Source organism: Chanodichthys erythropterus, chromosome 8, assembly GCF_024489055.1.
Source record: "Chanodichthys erythropterus isolate Z2021 chromosome 8, ASM2448905v1, whole genome shotgun sequence".
NCBI classification, from domain to species: Eukaryota; Metazoa; Chordata; class Actinopteri; order Cypriniformes; family Xenocyprididae; genus Chanodichthys; species Chanodichthys erythropterus.
The window spans coordinates 29,746,119-29,761,730 of NC_090228.1; the positions used below are offsets into that span (position 1 = coordinate 29,746,119).

General features: G+C 39.9%; 1 protein-coding gene across 1 annotated transcript; it reads left to right on the plus strand.

The window, feature by feature from the left end:
* The first annotated feature begins 987 nt into the window (after window positions 1–987).
* On the plus strand, window positions 988–15,041 carry LOC137024693 (E3 ubiquitin/ISG15 ligase TRIM25-like). Its single transcript, XM_067392513.1, has 6 exons — window positions 988–1,566; window positions 2,690–2,785; window positions 2,865–3,098; window positions 9,033–9,192; window positions 10,351–10,398; window positions 14,214–15,041. The coding sequence occupies exons 1-6, from the start codon at window positions 988–990 to the stop codon at window positions 14,756–14,758; spliced, it is 1,662 nt and encodes a 553-aa protein (XP_067248614.1). The 3' UTR covers window positions 14,759–15,041.
* The last annotated feature ends 571 nt before the right edge of the window (window positions 15,042–15,612 follow it).

Consider the following 15,612-nt stretch of genomic DNA (forward strand, 5'->3'; position numbering starts at 1 on the left):
GATTTACATTTCTTCCCCACCGCAGAAACCACCACAGGTTCATCAATGGCGTCAAAATTATTAATTTTTCTGTTTTTGTTGATCACAAATTACAAAGTAGATAAGGAAAACTAGGATGCCGGGTGTATTCAGAGTGCCGCCATTATTGTTTATCGTGTGTGGAATGGTGCCCTGTGATTGGTTGAGTGGATATATCGCGTTCTGCAGAGAAAGGAGACTGGCGTTTGTCATGGTTTGGAAAAATAGGGAGAAAACATGACAGAATAACATGGCGGATATCACATTTTGAGTAAAATTACAAATTGACTTTTCATTATCAAACAGATACAATACTGATTTTGGCTTTAACTAATTTTTGCGTTTTGGAACCAAAATAAGTGATCGATCACATTAGATCATCAAATATTACAACAGAAAACAGATTCCTACATTTATGGTGGTGGTGAGCAAAAATTTCAACCCCACAAGGGGTTTTGATGACACCACAAGACCCCCGTTTAAACCAGGGAAATAACATTTCTTACAACACTGTGTACAAGTTTTAGAAATTAAGGTACTGAAGGAACTGGATAAACTTTTCTGCCCTGCAGTACAAGTGTAGTAATTAGGATGCAGTATTGCTGCAGATAGTAAAAGTCCTGATTCTCAATAACTTGTGTTCTTTGAGTTGATATCTAGTGGACGATTTATGATCTGTGACTTTACAGCAGGGTTTCTCTTTCTATTCCTGGAGAGACATAACAGAGTTTAGTTCCAGCTGTTACTGAACACACCTGGATCAAATAAGAAAGGTTTTTGCCTTTAAAAAAAATATCCAGGTATGTGGGAGTATGGCTGAACTTGGAACCTGCTTTACAGACTTGCAGATAAACCTGTTTTGCACACGTCACTCAAACACAGAACTAGGAATCACATGAGTTCAAGGAAAGAGAAACTGAAGTGTAGTTGAGCTGTTGCGTGCTTGTGTCTCTGTATTCATGCATTAAAATGGCAGAAGCCAGAATTTCAGTGTATCAGAATGAGTTCATGTGTCCAGTGTGTCTGGATCTCCTGAAGGATCCAGTGACCACTTCCTGCGGACACAGTTACTGTAAGAGCTGTATTACAGGCTTCTGGGATCAGGAAGATCAGAAGAGAGTCTACAGCTGCCCTCAGTGCAGACAGACCTTCTGTCCAAGACCTGCTTTAGCTAAAAACACCATGCTGGCTGAAGTGGTGGAGAAACTGAAGAAGACTAAACTTCCTGCTGACTGTTATGCTGGAGCTCGAGATGTGCAGTGTGACGTCTGTACTGAAAGAAAACACAAAGCCATCAAGTCCTGTCTGGTGTGTCTGGAGTCTTACTGCCAAACTCATTTTGACCGTCATGAGGAATTTCACTCACGTAAGCCACATAAAGTGACTGAAGCCACTGGACGACTGCTGGAGATGATCTGCCGTCAACATAATAAAGTCCTTGAGGTTTTCTGTCACACTGATCAGAAGTTGATATGTCTGCTGTGTACGATGGATGAACATAAAAACCATGACACTGTATCAGCTGCAGCACAGAGAACAGAGAAACAGGTATGAAGTATAATCTAGACACTGCTGAAATAATACTGACTATTATTATTGGCACCCATGTGATCAGGTAACATCATTCACACTGCAGATGTCAGCAGAAGTGAACAGTAGCTGCTGGACTTTCACTGCCTGAGTGTATTTGTGCTCCATTGATCTTAACAGAAAATATATGGTTAAAGGAACCATAAACATTGATCAACACATACTTTTGAAAAATAGGCATTGATAAAGTAACATAAAATAATGGAAAATATTCACACATTGTTTGACAAAATATATATTTGTTAAACGCAGTGAAAGACACACAAACACTTTCTGTTCAGTAAATCTGTCTCATTCCAAACGAACTCAGTCTTTATAGCTTCACTTCAAGATGGGCTTCTGTTCTGTGTAGACATCAGTTTTTGATGGAAATGTGATGCCCCATAAAGATTTTACAATGAATGGCATTTATTAATTCACGAGTTCACACTTACAAATAATCAGATAGAAAAATGTATGCGTAGTAGTATGCGTATTTGGCGTGCTGTCCGAGGAGAGGGCTCCGAGCTCGGTAACCCAGATTACTCCCCCCATTCTGGTTAGTATTCTGGAAAGTAACCAGTGCAGGTGTGAGGAGATGGGGTGGTGGAGGGATGCTGTCAAACTGTCGAGGAATATGGGTGAGACGACCGTGTCTTACATATATGCTTTCACTCGTGCTGATTGGGTAGATATGTTGATTACTGATTGCTGACAGCTGGCCGAGATGACGTGATGATTAGTCAGTTTATTTGAAAATTGCTCCTCCCGAATTTTGTTAATAAAACATCATTAGAAATACTCAATGTAGTTATGAAGTAATCACATTTTTTATTAAGTCTGCAGGTATGTTATGCTACAGAAACACTGTCAGTATGAAGCTCTACATCTGTGTCAGATTAACTTTTATGATACTTATGCTTGCAGTGTGAAACTTATGCTTCTTTTAATTCATGTACAAAGGTGGAAACTGATCAGTCATCCCTTCAGGAGTTTGAACCTACAGCCATTGGTTATCATTCTACTTTTACTAGATTCAGCTTTTCACACAATGATTTAGTGAAAGTATTATTGGCATCTCTGTTATTTGTTTGTGCTGCAGGAGCAGCTGAAGGAGACGCAGAAGTCGTTCCAGCAGAGGATCCAGCAGAGAGAGAAAGATCTTCAGCAGCTGAGAGAGGCTGTGGAGTCTCATAAGGTGAGTCTGGAGAAGAAGAGAAGTTTGAGAAGTCTCAGTCAGGGCTCACTGAAGCCACTTGTGATGTGTGTCCAAACAGCTCTCTGCACAGACAGCAGTGGAGGACAGTGAGAGGATCTTCACTGAGCTCATCCGCTCCACTGAGAGAAGCCGCTCTGAGGCCACACAGCGGATCAGAGATCAGGAAAAGACTGCAGTGAGTCGAGCTGAAGGACAACTGGAGCGACTGGAGCAGGAGATCAATGATCTGAGAAGGAGAGACGCTGAGCTGGAGCAACTTTTACACACACAGAATCATATCCATTTTCTGCAGGTAACAGAGATCTAGAAGAATATCTTGGGTTACTCGACTGTAACTCTGTTACTTGATTTAAGTGCTATGGGAAGGCATGTTTTCCTGACCGGTTGTGAAGCATGTGTGGCAAACATGCCAAAAATGTGGCTTATATAACCTTTGACTGTGACGTCATGGGAATGTGCATGTGAGAGGCTATAAATAGTTGTGATGCAGGTGAGCATTCAGGCCACTTTGTCTGAAGAGACGTTCCGACCACTCCCCAGTGCGGCAATGAAGCTTGGCATCTTGTTCTGGCTTTTTCAGGGATCAGGGTTATAACCCGAGTCAAGTAACCTGAGACGTTCCCTATCAAAAGCTACTCTCAATGCTGCACTTGATTTAAGCACTATGGGAATGAGAATACCAATGCCGCCACAATGGAAGTGTCAGGACCCTTCAAGGTTGTGTAGTGTGTGCACACAGACATGAGAAAGGCCTCAGACATGAGCTTGGCATGTTGACTCATGGACATGTGAACCCGGAGTAACATGAACATCCAAGTCATAAAATATAATGCATCACATATTTGCTGCAAGAGGGCACCTCTTGTCAAGGACTTAGAGGATGCAACCCCCCTGGTAGAATGAGCCCTAACACAGATGTGAAGCTTGCCTGTGTGCCTCGTAGGCTCGTAGGCTTGTGAAGGGAGCCCTGGCACTCAGAATGGTCACTACTACATTTGCTGGAAGCCTAGAATCTCTTAGCCGGTCCACCTCAGGGCCCAAACATGCAGGTTCCAAAGCTTTGGCCAGGGATGGGATATGATACCCTGCACCTGAGACAGAAGGTCTCTCCTGATTGGAATCGCCCAAGGTGAGCCACCAAGGAGGGATATTAGATCCGAGAACCAAACTCTGTTTGGCCAGCGAGGCACTATCAGCAAGAGGCAGGAACTTTGTTGGCAGACCTTGGCCAGCACTCCTGGGAACAGAGTGATTGGTATAAAGATGCATAAAGATGCATTCAGACCCAAGGGGCTGGATGAGTCAGCAAGAGGTAGAGGGGACATTGCGCTCTTACTTGTGAAACGAAGAGGTGTACCTCTGCTTCGTAAAATCTTTCCCAGATTTGACTATGTTTGAGGTGGAGAATCCAATCACCATGTGTCACAGCCTGTCTGGACAGTAAATCTGCACACACATTTATGCATTCAAGACTGTAATTTGCCCTGAGGGACAGGAACTTGTCCTGAGCCCAAAGCTGAACATGCTGTGCTGTTTTGTTCAAATGGCGCAAATGCAGTCCGCCCTGGAGATTTATTTAAGCAACTACCGCAGTTTAGGACATAGTAGACCCTCAACTGCCAGAGGAAGTATTTCAGGGCCAGAAATACAGCCATGAATTGATGTGCCAATTGAGATGATTGCCTCTCCACATCCCTTGGGCTAGACGGCCACCTAAGACAACACCCCAGCTTGTCCGGAAAGCGTCTGTCATTTGCATCTTGCAATGACAACACGCACCTAGAGTGGGACCCAAGGTGAGGAACCTGGGTCTGAGCCACATAGAAAGGGTGGAAAGCCCATGGAGTGTAACCCTTATTTGTCTTTGGGGACTAGCCCTTGGGTGAAATTCTGTGCAAAATACCCATAGGGATCACCGTTGATGCAGCTACCATGAGATTTAGAATTCTTTGAAAATAATAAAGTGTAACTTCCTGACCTAACCTGACATTTTTCAGGGTGTTTAAGATAGACTTGACATGCGTGGGAGACAGCTGCAAATGCTCTGGAGTCGCAATGGAGCCAGCACTGCATCCATACACATTGTATATATTGTATGTGGCATGTGACAAGGCTAGACCAAATAAAAGAGCTCGATATTGGTAAGCTTCACCCATGAAAGCTAACCTCAGGATCTTTCTGTGGCAGAATTTCTACATGAAAATATATGCCCTTGAGGACGATCTTTAAAACAAATCTTTGTGTTGGATTTGAGACATAATTTTGATTGTCAACATTTTGAACTTGAAAGTTCTGAGAGCAGTTAAGACCATGCAGGTCTAGAACCAGACGCAACACCTTATATTTTTTTAGGAACTAGAAAATACTGGCTGTAATGGCCTGACTCTCTTTCTGGGAGGGGAACATTTTCTATGGCAATTCTTGTAATTCTTGTTCCAGAAACACAGAGCGGCATGCAAACTGTATTCTGTAGCCCCTTACTGAGGTTTTCAAAATCCAATGTTTGGCAGTAGTTTACATGCTGCCAACTTCTCTGAAAGGGACACTAATTATTATGTATGGTCATGATGGATGTTATATTTAACATTTCGCTGAACACCGCTGCCCCGGAAACACCAGAGGTGGCAGGAATAAACCAGTAATGTCCTGTCTGAAAGGATCACATTTTTATAATTGTTTTATTTTTACACGCCACATCCCTGGATGGGCACACCCCCTCGGTCCAGAAGCAAAAGCATCAAGACATCTTTTTTGCTAAGATCAGTGATCTGAGGTCCAGCTTCTTTTTGGATGTAGAGGCACGGCAAGCAAGTCCCCGGGTCCTGGGATGGGGAGTACGGCTCGCCACCATCCTTCCCCTTTGAACTTTTCTCCACGGTAGGACCGGACCTGGTTGGGGCTGGGTGGCTGGCAGCCCCAAACCTTGAACACGAGGGGGAGGAACTTATCAAATGCCCCATGCAACATGGGCACATCAAGGAGGAAGACCTTGTCCTTCTCTTTAACCCTCTGGAGTCTGAGGCTGATTTGGGGCCTGGAGAAGTTTTGACATGCCCTGACATTTGTGCTTTTTTCAGTTGTTCATAACCATATTAATGGAAAAAGTGTCATTACACTGTATTCAGCACAAACTAGGCTACAATAATATGTGAGAAACATGTATGTACATGTTTGTATTTGTGAAGGAATAACGTTTATGCATGGTTATTGAAAAAACAAAAAACTCAAGTTACTGAAATAAGGCCAAAAAAATAATATTTTATATGTGTTCACAAGACTTCCGGGTATTGGAGGTTGTAGACTAGAGTTTTTGCTTCAGAATGATGTAAAAATTATCCTTCCTACTCCTTCATATAAAACAATAGAGAGATTTAAATTTTCTAAAACATCTTTGGTCAAGAAACACAGTATGCGTGGAGGTGTGAATCATAATGAATAATGGGTCATTTACACCTGAGAAGACAAAAGAATCGCATAAAGAGCTCTAATGACCTGCATAAATAATGAGCTCTTTCAGTCAGGTAGGCTGTGAAAAAACCCTCTGTGATCATGTCTCAAAGCTCATCATGCTGTAAATCAAATATACAGAAAAAACAGCAACACTGAAATATTATTACAATTTAAAATAATGGTATTTTATTATATACTTTAAAATATAATGTATTTCTGTGATGCAAAGTGTCTGAAAAATTATGTTACCTCTAAGGCATTTCATATAGGCTTTTATCTTAAAAGCATGCACATTTGGAGAAATATTGATGGATTCTCATATGTTTATGTCAATTTTCTATACAGAGGAGTAATATTTATTCAGGATTTATTGTCATTACTATTAGCGCTGGATACTGTGTTTTCAATTCATAGCCTTCTTGCAGCCGGAGGGCGCTCTGTGCACCTTTAGTCCACAAATGCCTGCTACAGAAGAATAGACAATCCAGGAACTAACCGAACTAACAGAGGCCAGAGATCGCTAACTATGGCTATTCAAAACACTTTTCAAGAAAATAAATACACGATTGAAACAATGTATGCATGTATTGACTGAATTTGCGTCTGAATAGCGCTCGTTCCGTGGGCGTGGCCGCATTAGCGGATAATGAGCTGAATCACGGACTTCTGACATGGCTCTCTTTTCATACAGATTACATAAACACAGAATTTTTGTTTTCGATTTGACTTACAAGATTTAAAACCTGACATTTCAACGTTTTTTTAGACGTAAGTCTCATTTTTTTGTGATTAGTATTCACAAAGTTACAGTTCATTTTCTGAGAACTATCAGATTGGACTTTGTTCAGAGGGAGACGAGAGATCACGCATCTTGTTAGTTTTCTTTATTTTACAAAAAGCACAACATTTTGTTTTTACTCTGAGTGTACACAAATAAAAGAAGATATTCCACAGATTAAAATGGTGTAGAACTCTTAATTGTATGTGCAACATTGACGGAGTATTTTGAGTCTCTTTCACACTGGAAAGGAAAAAACCACGGTGGTATCACCGACGATACCTCAGACCTCAGAGTGTTAATGCCAGTGAGGTTGAGCCACAGGTGTCTCTCCGTGGTCACCATAGCACCCATGGAATGACCGATGACACGGGCTGTTTGCTTGGTCGCATGAAGAGACAGATCTGTGACTCGATGCAGCTCAGAGAACACATCCTTTTGCTCAGTTCTTTTAGCAGGTCAGCCTGGTACGCCTGCAACACCGCCAAGGTTGACCCTCCACCTGAAACGATTTCCCGACCAGCGTGGAGGTCGCCCTGCACAGAGGGAGCGTGGGCTTCTTTAGTGATCAAAGCATTCCTAACCTCAGCCCAGTTTGAAGAAGCACCAGAACGCACTCCAAAAGTGGACTGAAGGACGTCACGATCTGGTGAGAGAACAAGAGAAAGGGAAGGACCCGTCACTTGTCCTTTAGCTAGATCAACACGTGAGCCCCACGATCTCATAAAGGACACGCTGACTCGCTTTTCTTAGAGTGGAGCACTTTGATGGGAAACAAATAACAGTGCTAACATTGCTGTGAACAGGGCAACACCCATCACAGAGATACTTACAAATGCAGTTCAGCTCCTGAGAATCTCTTAGGAAACAGTTTTCAGAGCTGCCAAACTCCACTAATGCCACCAACAGTTCAAAACTTCCATAACATTTAAACCTTTTTTAACAAAAATTTTCATTCTGATTTCTTACATCATTGTAAAATTGATGGTACCAGTTTTGAGTAATGTTCACTAAAGTTGCTTCAGGTGAACTTCAAACATGATGAAATGCATTTGCATTTTCTTAATTGTTTGACCGTTACCTTGAGGATCACACCCATGAGTATCTCCATCTAGATCGCATAGTGCACTACACAGATGACTCCCTGTGTGCCTTATATCAAAGAATAAATGAAGGTGTCAGTTGGCAAGAGAAGTTGGCAGCATGTATATATCTTGTCCTCAAGGGACATTCCGAGAGTATGTGGAGTCGGTAGTTGTCGGTCCAGTTGTGGTTCCCCCTTCACAGTGGGTGAGGAAGAGGAGGATCACAAACACTGTGGTCCTGGAGCTAGCACTCACTGACCTACATATTCTGGAATGGAATCCTACACATGCTCCCACCCTTAAAGTCCCTCATTCTCTGCCAGTCCCTCCAGGCCTAATGGACTCCCTGGTACCGAATAGTTCTCTGCCCCTCCTTCCTCTGCTGGTTCTGCCCAGTCTCCTGGCTCCTTCGTCTCCACTGGTCCTGCCCAGCCTCCTGGGTTTGGTGTTTGGATTCCACGACTCCAGAGGTGGAGCCAGCGAATCCATAAACAAAAGAGTTTGGTTTCTATTCCTGTGTTTAATACCTGTCATTTGCTGCAATTAAATTCTCATCTAATACCCTAGGTATTAAATGTTGTTGCCGTTTTTACAAAAATTCACATTGTGCTGCGTCATTATGTTACCGTGTTAATGGGGCGTTGAGACCCTCATCAGTGCCATTGATGTGCTTAATCTGTAACATTTATGTTATTGACAGATGCTTTTTCATCCAAATGATTTCCTAGAAAGTTCACATATAATGTAAATGGCAAATACTAGAATTTGTAGTTCTAATGTCATTTAATGAAAATGATAAGTGCTGGATTGAGGTGAGTTGTTAAAGATCAACAAGAGCTGCACAAATCTGACAGCAGTGCAGTTTATTGGCTGAAGTGTGGAGGTGATGAGCTTTGATTTCTGTTTTCTGTAGAGTTTCCAGTCCCTCTCAGCTCCTCCTGAATCTACAGACGTAAATGATAATCCTTTCAGTTCTCTCTCCTCTTTTGATGATGTGAGAGAATCTGTCAGTCAGCTGAGAGACAAACTGGAGGATTTCTTCAAAGAGGAGCTCAGGAAGATCTCAGACAGAGGTAAAGTCCTGTAAAAACTTTATAAAACTTTGCGTAGATTTCATGCATATGCAAATCCTGGAATATGAGTACACACAAAAGTTTTCAGATGTGTAAAATACGTATGCCTTAATCTGCACAAATTCCCTTTAGAAATTCCGGTCAGTGGAAGATTGTTCGTACGTGCATCTCCACCCCATCTCCTCCCCAAAATAACCATACATGGAGCTTACAATGCCTAGTTTTACTATCCATGTGTAATACCTCCCATGCGGACGGGCCTGGGTTCGCATCTTGCTTGGAGTGGGCAGGTGCGAACTGGATGGGCTACACATAACCTCATCTGCATAAAATTTCCATATGCATATCCCCATCCATGTGATAATTCTGTGTTTAACTGTAAGACACTTGTATAAATATGAGATACAGATTGTAAATGTTGTTAGTGCTGTCACATTACATTGCTAAAAATCCTTGTCTTTTTTAGAATAAAAATAACCATAGCTGTTAAACAAAAAACGTTTCGACAAAGTTGTATAAAATACCTTTCAGCAGAGATGGGAGCAAGTCACATGTGTTCAAGTCAAGTTGCAGTGGACACAAACCAAGCAAGTCAAGTCAAGTCCTGCTAAAGGCCTTAGTTTTTCTTGATTTTTTGTGTTTTTTCTTGATTTTTTTGGTACTACCATTGATAACTTGGCTAAATGGTTGTGCTTTGTCCAGGTTAATTGTGGTGGTAACTGTGGTTATTGCTAAGTAGCTTACAGACAAAGTTAATACATTTAATTATCTTTTATCTATATTTCACATACACTGCTGGTGAGCAGGAGGAGAACACTGGCTTTTGTATTTGAACTGTGCGGCTTGGACTCGGCATCCATCAAAAATAGACCAGGCACCTATCTTTAGTGAAGCAGTGCTGAGAGCCATTTCTAGGCCACTTCTGAAACGCGCTGGAGTGTGGCTGGTATAAATACAAGCATTGACTAGAGTGGCCACAATCAGCTCAGGTGCCCGTGTTGGAGCCGTAATGCGCCACAGACCTGTGAAGTGTAAACAAGGGGTTATACATCAGGAGATTCATCTGCTCTTAGAAATGCTCCTCTATCATCTCATATCATGCAGATCATCATATCTTGACATGATAATCACACTCTTCTTGTCTGTTGATTTCCACAGGCACTTTCACTAACTTTGTTCCCAGGACCAGGAACGACTTCCTACAATGTAAGTCACTAAGAAAACAAGCAGATAAACTCACTGAGTGTGTTCATGTTCTTCCTGTAGAAGGTGAAAGAAAACTTGACAGAACAGTTTTATAGTTTTATAGTTATCATGTGAATGATGATTTGCAGACACTGGTTATATATTGAATAGCTACACTGACAAATATATATATATATATATATATATATATATATATATATTTATACAACAGTTCTGTCTGGTTCTCGAATCTGATTGGCTGATAGCCATGCGATATTTCAGTGATAACAGCACTCCTACTGCCTTTTCACCGTTTGTATCACTCCGCTTGAAGTGACCGCCATGGCAGCCGATCAAATCAACCGTAATTTTTACAAATACTACTTCTTGTACCACGAACTGTAGTTTTAATAGTTTTTTAGGCGAGAATGTAGTTGTTTAAACCTGAAATATGTGACTCATATTTAATAACAGCGCCTATTTTACAATTTGTTTTGACTTTTTCGGAGATGCGATCTCGAGTGCGTCAGCGGCCGTTCAGTGCTTCTGTAACCGCCGAGAACAGCTTCATCTCGGCCATGCCTCGGGGATTTGCCGCTGGCTCTTATAGTGGTTAAACACGAGACATAATTCAATTTGAGTACATAGAACGGGCAATCTTTGTTCTTTATTAATCTATTATTTGTTACAGAGCAAGTCGAATTGTGCTATATTAAATTTGATAATAATAAACGTTACGTTACATCCTTATATAGCATATTGGACATATCAGACTCTTCTCCGCTCTTCAAATACGTAAAACATTAAACTTTATAAACATATGTTTTTTTGAGGAAAGAAAACGCTTTGCATTTTTTTTTCAAACATCAGATCTTTACTTACCTTTGCATTGCACAGAGGAGATGTCCAAACTGCGTGCGCACTTCATTCAGGAGGTGAGGCGGATTAATGAGGCTTGATTGACAGATTGAGGATCCAATGGAGTTAGGAGGTTTTGTCACAAGCTCTTTAAAATCATTTTCATTCATTAAATATTTGTAAAACCCACATACAAGCGTAAATGGTGACCTATTTTTATTTTTTTAAATAACTAGTGCTTTATGTTTGACTAAACTGTACCATTGTGCTTATTTGTTGTTCAATAAATATTATTTTATATAAATATGTCCATTAAGTAATATGGATTGAGTGAACATTACATTAATACGCCATTAGATGGCGGCAACACTTTACAGGAGAATGAGTCAGTGAAGCACAAGAGACTTTTAAATTGAAAGGAACTTTTGCAAAAGGAAGTTGTTTTAGCGCTGTGGTGTAATCTAATGGATGCTATGGAAAATTCCCAAAGCTGTAAAAAAGACAAAGATCGCTTTCCTCAGCGGACATTCAAACGGACTTGTATAAAGGATATAATATTATGGACATCGACTTGAAGAATGAATGTAATGCAATATACCAGACACAGGTAATAGCCTACTCTCTCTCTCTCTCTGGCTCTCTCTAATATTGTTCAAAATTCAATGTGTTTCAATGAAGCGACTCAACGTTCCTTCGTTACTAGTTCTAAAGTGACATTTTAGAGTTAACAACGGAGGCTTGGTTCAACTGTCAACTTGAGTTTTGAAACGTTCCTTCGTTACTACTTCTGAAGTGACGTTTTAGAATTAGTAACGGAGGCTTGGTCCAACTGACAACCTAAGATTTGAATCCGTGGCGGAAGGAAGTAGTGCTGCACAAAAGAGGGTTTTAAAGACACTCCGTTGTTGTTCTTATTTATTTATACACTCGTGCCGTCGAACTGTTGTATAAACGCAATATCACACTCGTAGCCGTGCGATATGGCTGTATATCAGCACGCTGTGATTACCTACGGCACTCGGCAGCCATATCGCACGGCTACTCGTGTGATATTGCTCATATATATATATATATATATATATATATATATATATATATATATATATATATATATATATATATATATATATATATGTATATATATATAAAATTAATTCAAACTGAAAAAATTTGAGATAATAATTCACACAAAGTATTTTTAACTTGAATCACCATAAATCAGTTTCAGTTTGTTCGAACTTTTAAATTTCCTTGCCAAAGTAAATAATTTTTACAAAAAATAATTTTGTAAAAAATAAGTAAGCAATTCTTTAGATTGAACAGACAAAATATTTATGAGATGTCATCATTTGATACTATTCTGTACATTCAAAAAATAGTTAATTGAACTTAAATTAAGGACAACTTTTCCACAGAATTAGTTTATTTCTGTACAACAAGACTAAAACAAGTTCATTTAAATAAATAATGTTTTGTTGAACCAACTAAATAGTTTTATGTTCCTGTGTTATAAAATAACTAGCTTGCTAGCATGCTAAAGATAATTATGTTTATTATTATTATAATTTGTAACATACAGGATGAGTAAGTAAGAAGAGACTGGTCTCAGGGTATGTTTACATAACGATGATGTACTAAAAATGGAAAAGTTTTTCTTTGTGTATTTATGTGTACAGACAACAACATTGTCAAAACAATCCCAATTCACATGGATTCACGAAAACCATTAAAAACTCTGTATTCTGCTGCCAGGCCAGTAGATGGCGATGTAATTTGTAAAGAAACACTATGCACCTATTGACTGAACATGTAACATGCAAATTTTTACACATTTGTTTACATGGAGACAATAACAGTACGTTTTTTTTAAAAGCTTGTACTTTCAGGCCTCAAAAATGCTGTTTGTTGTAAAAATGAACAGCCCAAATGCAAAAAAAAATTTCTTTTTCTAGTTGAAATGGGTGTAAACGGGGCCTCAATATTAGCATGAGTGCAGTTATTGCTCATTCAGTGAAGCGACACACATGATGTTTGTCATGTCTCCTCACACAGCCTGAACACTCTTCTGAAAAAAAAAAATAACATAAAAGAAACTCTTTACATGTCAAACATACAGTAACTGAACATTAAACACTAACAGGCCTTTCCCTCAAAAACACATAAAATAACACTTAATTTCAACATTTACTCTCCTGATCCAGACCTGTGCAAAGCATGCTGGGAACTAAAGATCCACTGCCCAGTTTCAGTTAATACAACACTATTCATTCAGGTAGTTCCAACAAAAATTGATTAAGTAAACTTCAGTTCCCTTTCGAAAGGAAACTCGCACTGCGTCCAAGGCGCTTATGCTCCCTTCAGACCAGCCTCTGGTAGAGCTATAAGTTTGTCCACATTTGGGACTCTATGTAGAATATCCAGCCTCCAGAGTGCTCTGTTTTAAGCGCTCTGTGGATCCGAGGTCCAGCAGAGTATTCCCCTTGATCTGAGGGTTAGGAAGCATTTTGCTGAGTCCTGACTGTAACCCTGGTTCCCTGAGAACAGGGAACGAGACACTGCGTTTCGTTGCCATGCCTCTGGGCTGCCTGCATCAGTCCCTTCAGATAATAAGTGGATGACATTCTCTGGGCGCTCCTTTTATACTTTCTGGTCGCACAAGTATGAAGTCATAGGATTGTCGTGATTGAACAATTGCTACAGATATCAGTCATGCGAGGGCGTTTCCCCATAAGTGTCTTGAACGGAGTGTCTCGTTCCCTGTTCCCAGGGAACCAGGGTTACAGTTGTAACCGAAACATTTTACATACAATATTTTAGTGGATTTTATACAGTAAAATTAAATAAAGACAAAATATTCAATAATTTTGTGTTTTTAATACATTTTAATTAAATAAATTAAATAAGCAGTAAAATAATTTTTACAGTGAAGATCAAACAGATTGATAATTCCTGATTGTGATGTGTTTTATCTCCATCAGATTCTCATCAGCTCACTCTGGATCCGAACACATTGAATAAACGCCTCCGTCTCTCTGAGAATAACACAGTGTTTACATTCACTGAAACAGAGCAGGCGTATCCTGATCATCCAGACAGATTTGATGTGTTTCAGGTGTTGTGTAGAGAGTGTGTGTGTGGACGCTGTTACTGGGAGATTGAGTGGAGGGGGATTGATGATGTGCGTATAGCAGTGTCATATAAGAGCATCAGCAGGAAGGGACGGGGTAATGAGTGTTTGTTTGGATATAATGATCAGTCCTGGAGTTTGTACTGCTCTAAATTCAGTTGCTCATTCAGACACAATAACATAAAGACTGATCTCCCTGTAGAGTTCATCAGCAGTAGAATAGGAGTGTATGTGGATCACAGTGCAGGAACTCTGTCCTTCTACAGCGTCAACATAGACACAATGATCCTCATCCACACAGTCCAGACCACATTCACTCAACCGCTCTATCCTGGGTTTAGGGTTGGTTCGAGACCATATAGTCTTTATTATGACTCATCAGTGAAACTGTGTTGATGAATCAGAATAGACTGTAGAGACATTCTAACCATAATACTTTGAGCTGCATGATAAATCAGTGACTTATCCACCTTATTCCTACGCCTCATGACGCTTTGCGCTAATTATGGGTGTAGCTTCTGTTAAGCTGCAAACAGTGAAAGGCTCGCTCTATGAAACACAATAATGTTTTTTTTTTAAAACTGGTACAATGAAATGACATTTTTCTACTCACCCTTCAACCATCGAACATTAAAAGGACATTTAAAAATGTAAAAGCATCAGTACTTTCAACAGATGATAAATATTCCCCAGCGATAACGGACGGGTTAAATATCACTGTAGTAATACATATGTGTATAATGTAACATACATTGCCTTAATTAAAAATGTTCATTAACTTCAGCATTGCGTGATATTATTTCAAATTGATTTCTGTCATTTTGACAGATAATAAATTGTATTTACCAGTGAAAACAAACCTGGAAAGAGACGTGAGGATTTGAGGAGAAAAAACAGAGATTCTTCGTTCATTCCAGTGAATTATTAATGGGATATATCATAAATTAAATTGAGAGAACAGACTACAAATGTGCAGTATATGTTGTCCTTTTTCATACTATTACAGCGAAATGCAAAGGGAAAAAAAGAAAATAAGGAAAAGAATGCAGCTCTTGCCATAGGTATTCTCGTTATAACGTCACGATCAAATACCAAGCTTTACATTATTCTCTTGATGTCTGAAAATAAAACAGGAAGGAACAATGACAGCTCATTCAGTCAAACTGACAGATAAGCTTTATTTGTAGGGCAACCTTATGATTTGAAATGATTAGTTTCAGTCTTTTTGAACGGAAGTTCCCAAACCGGAC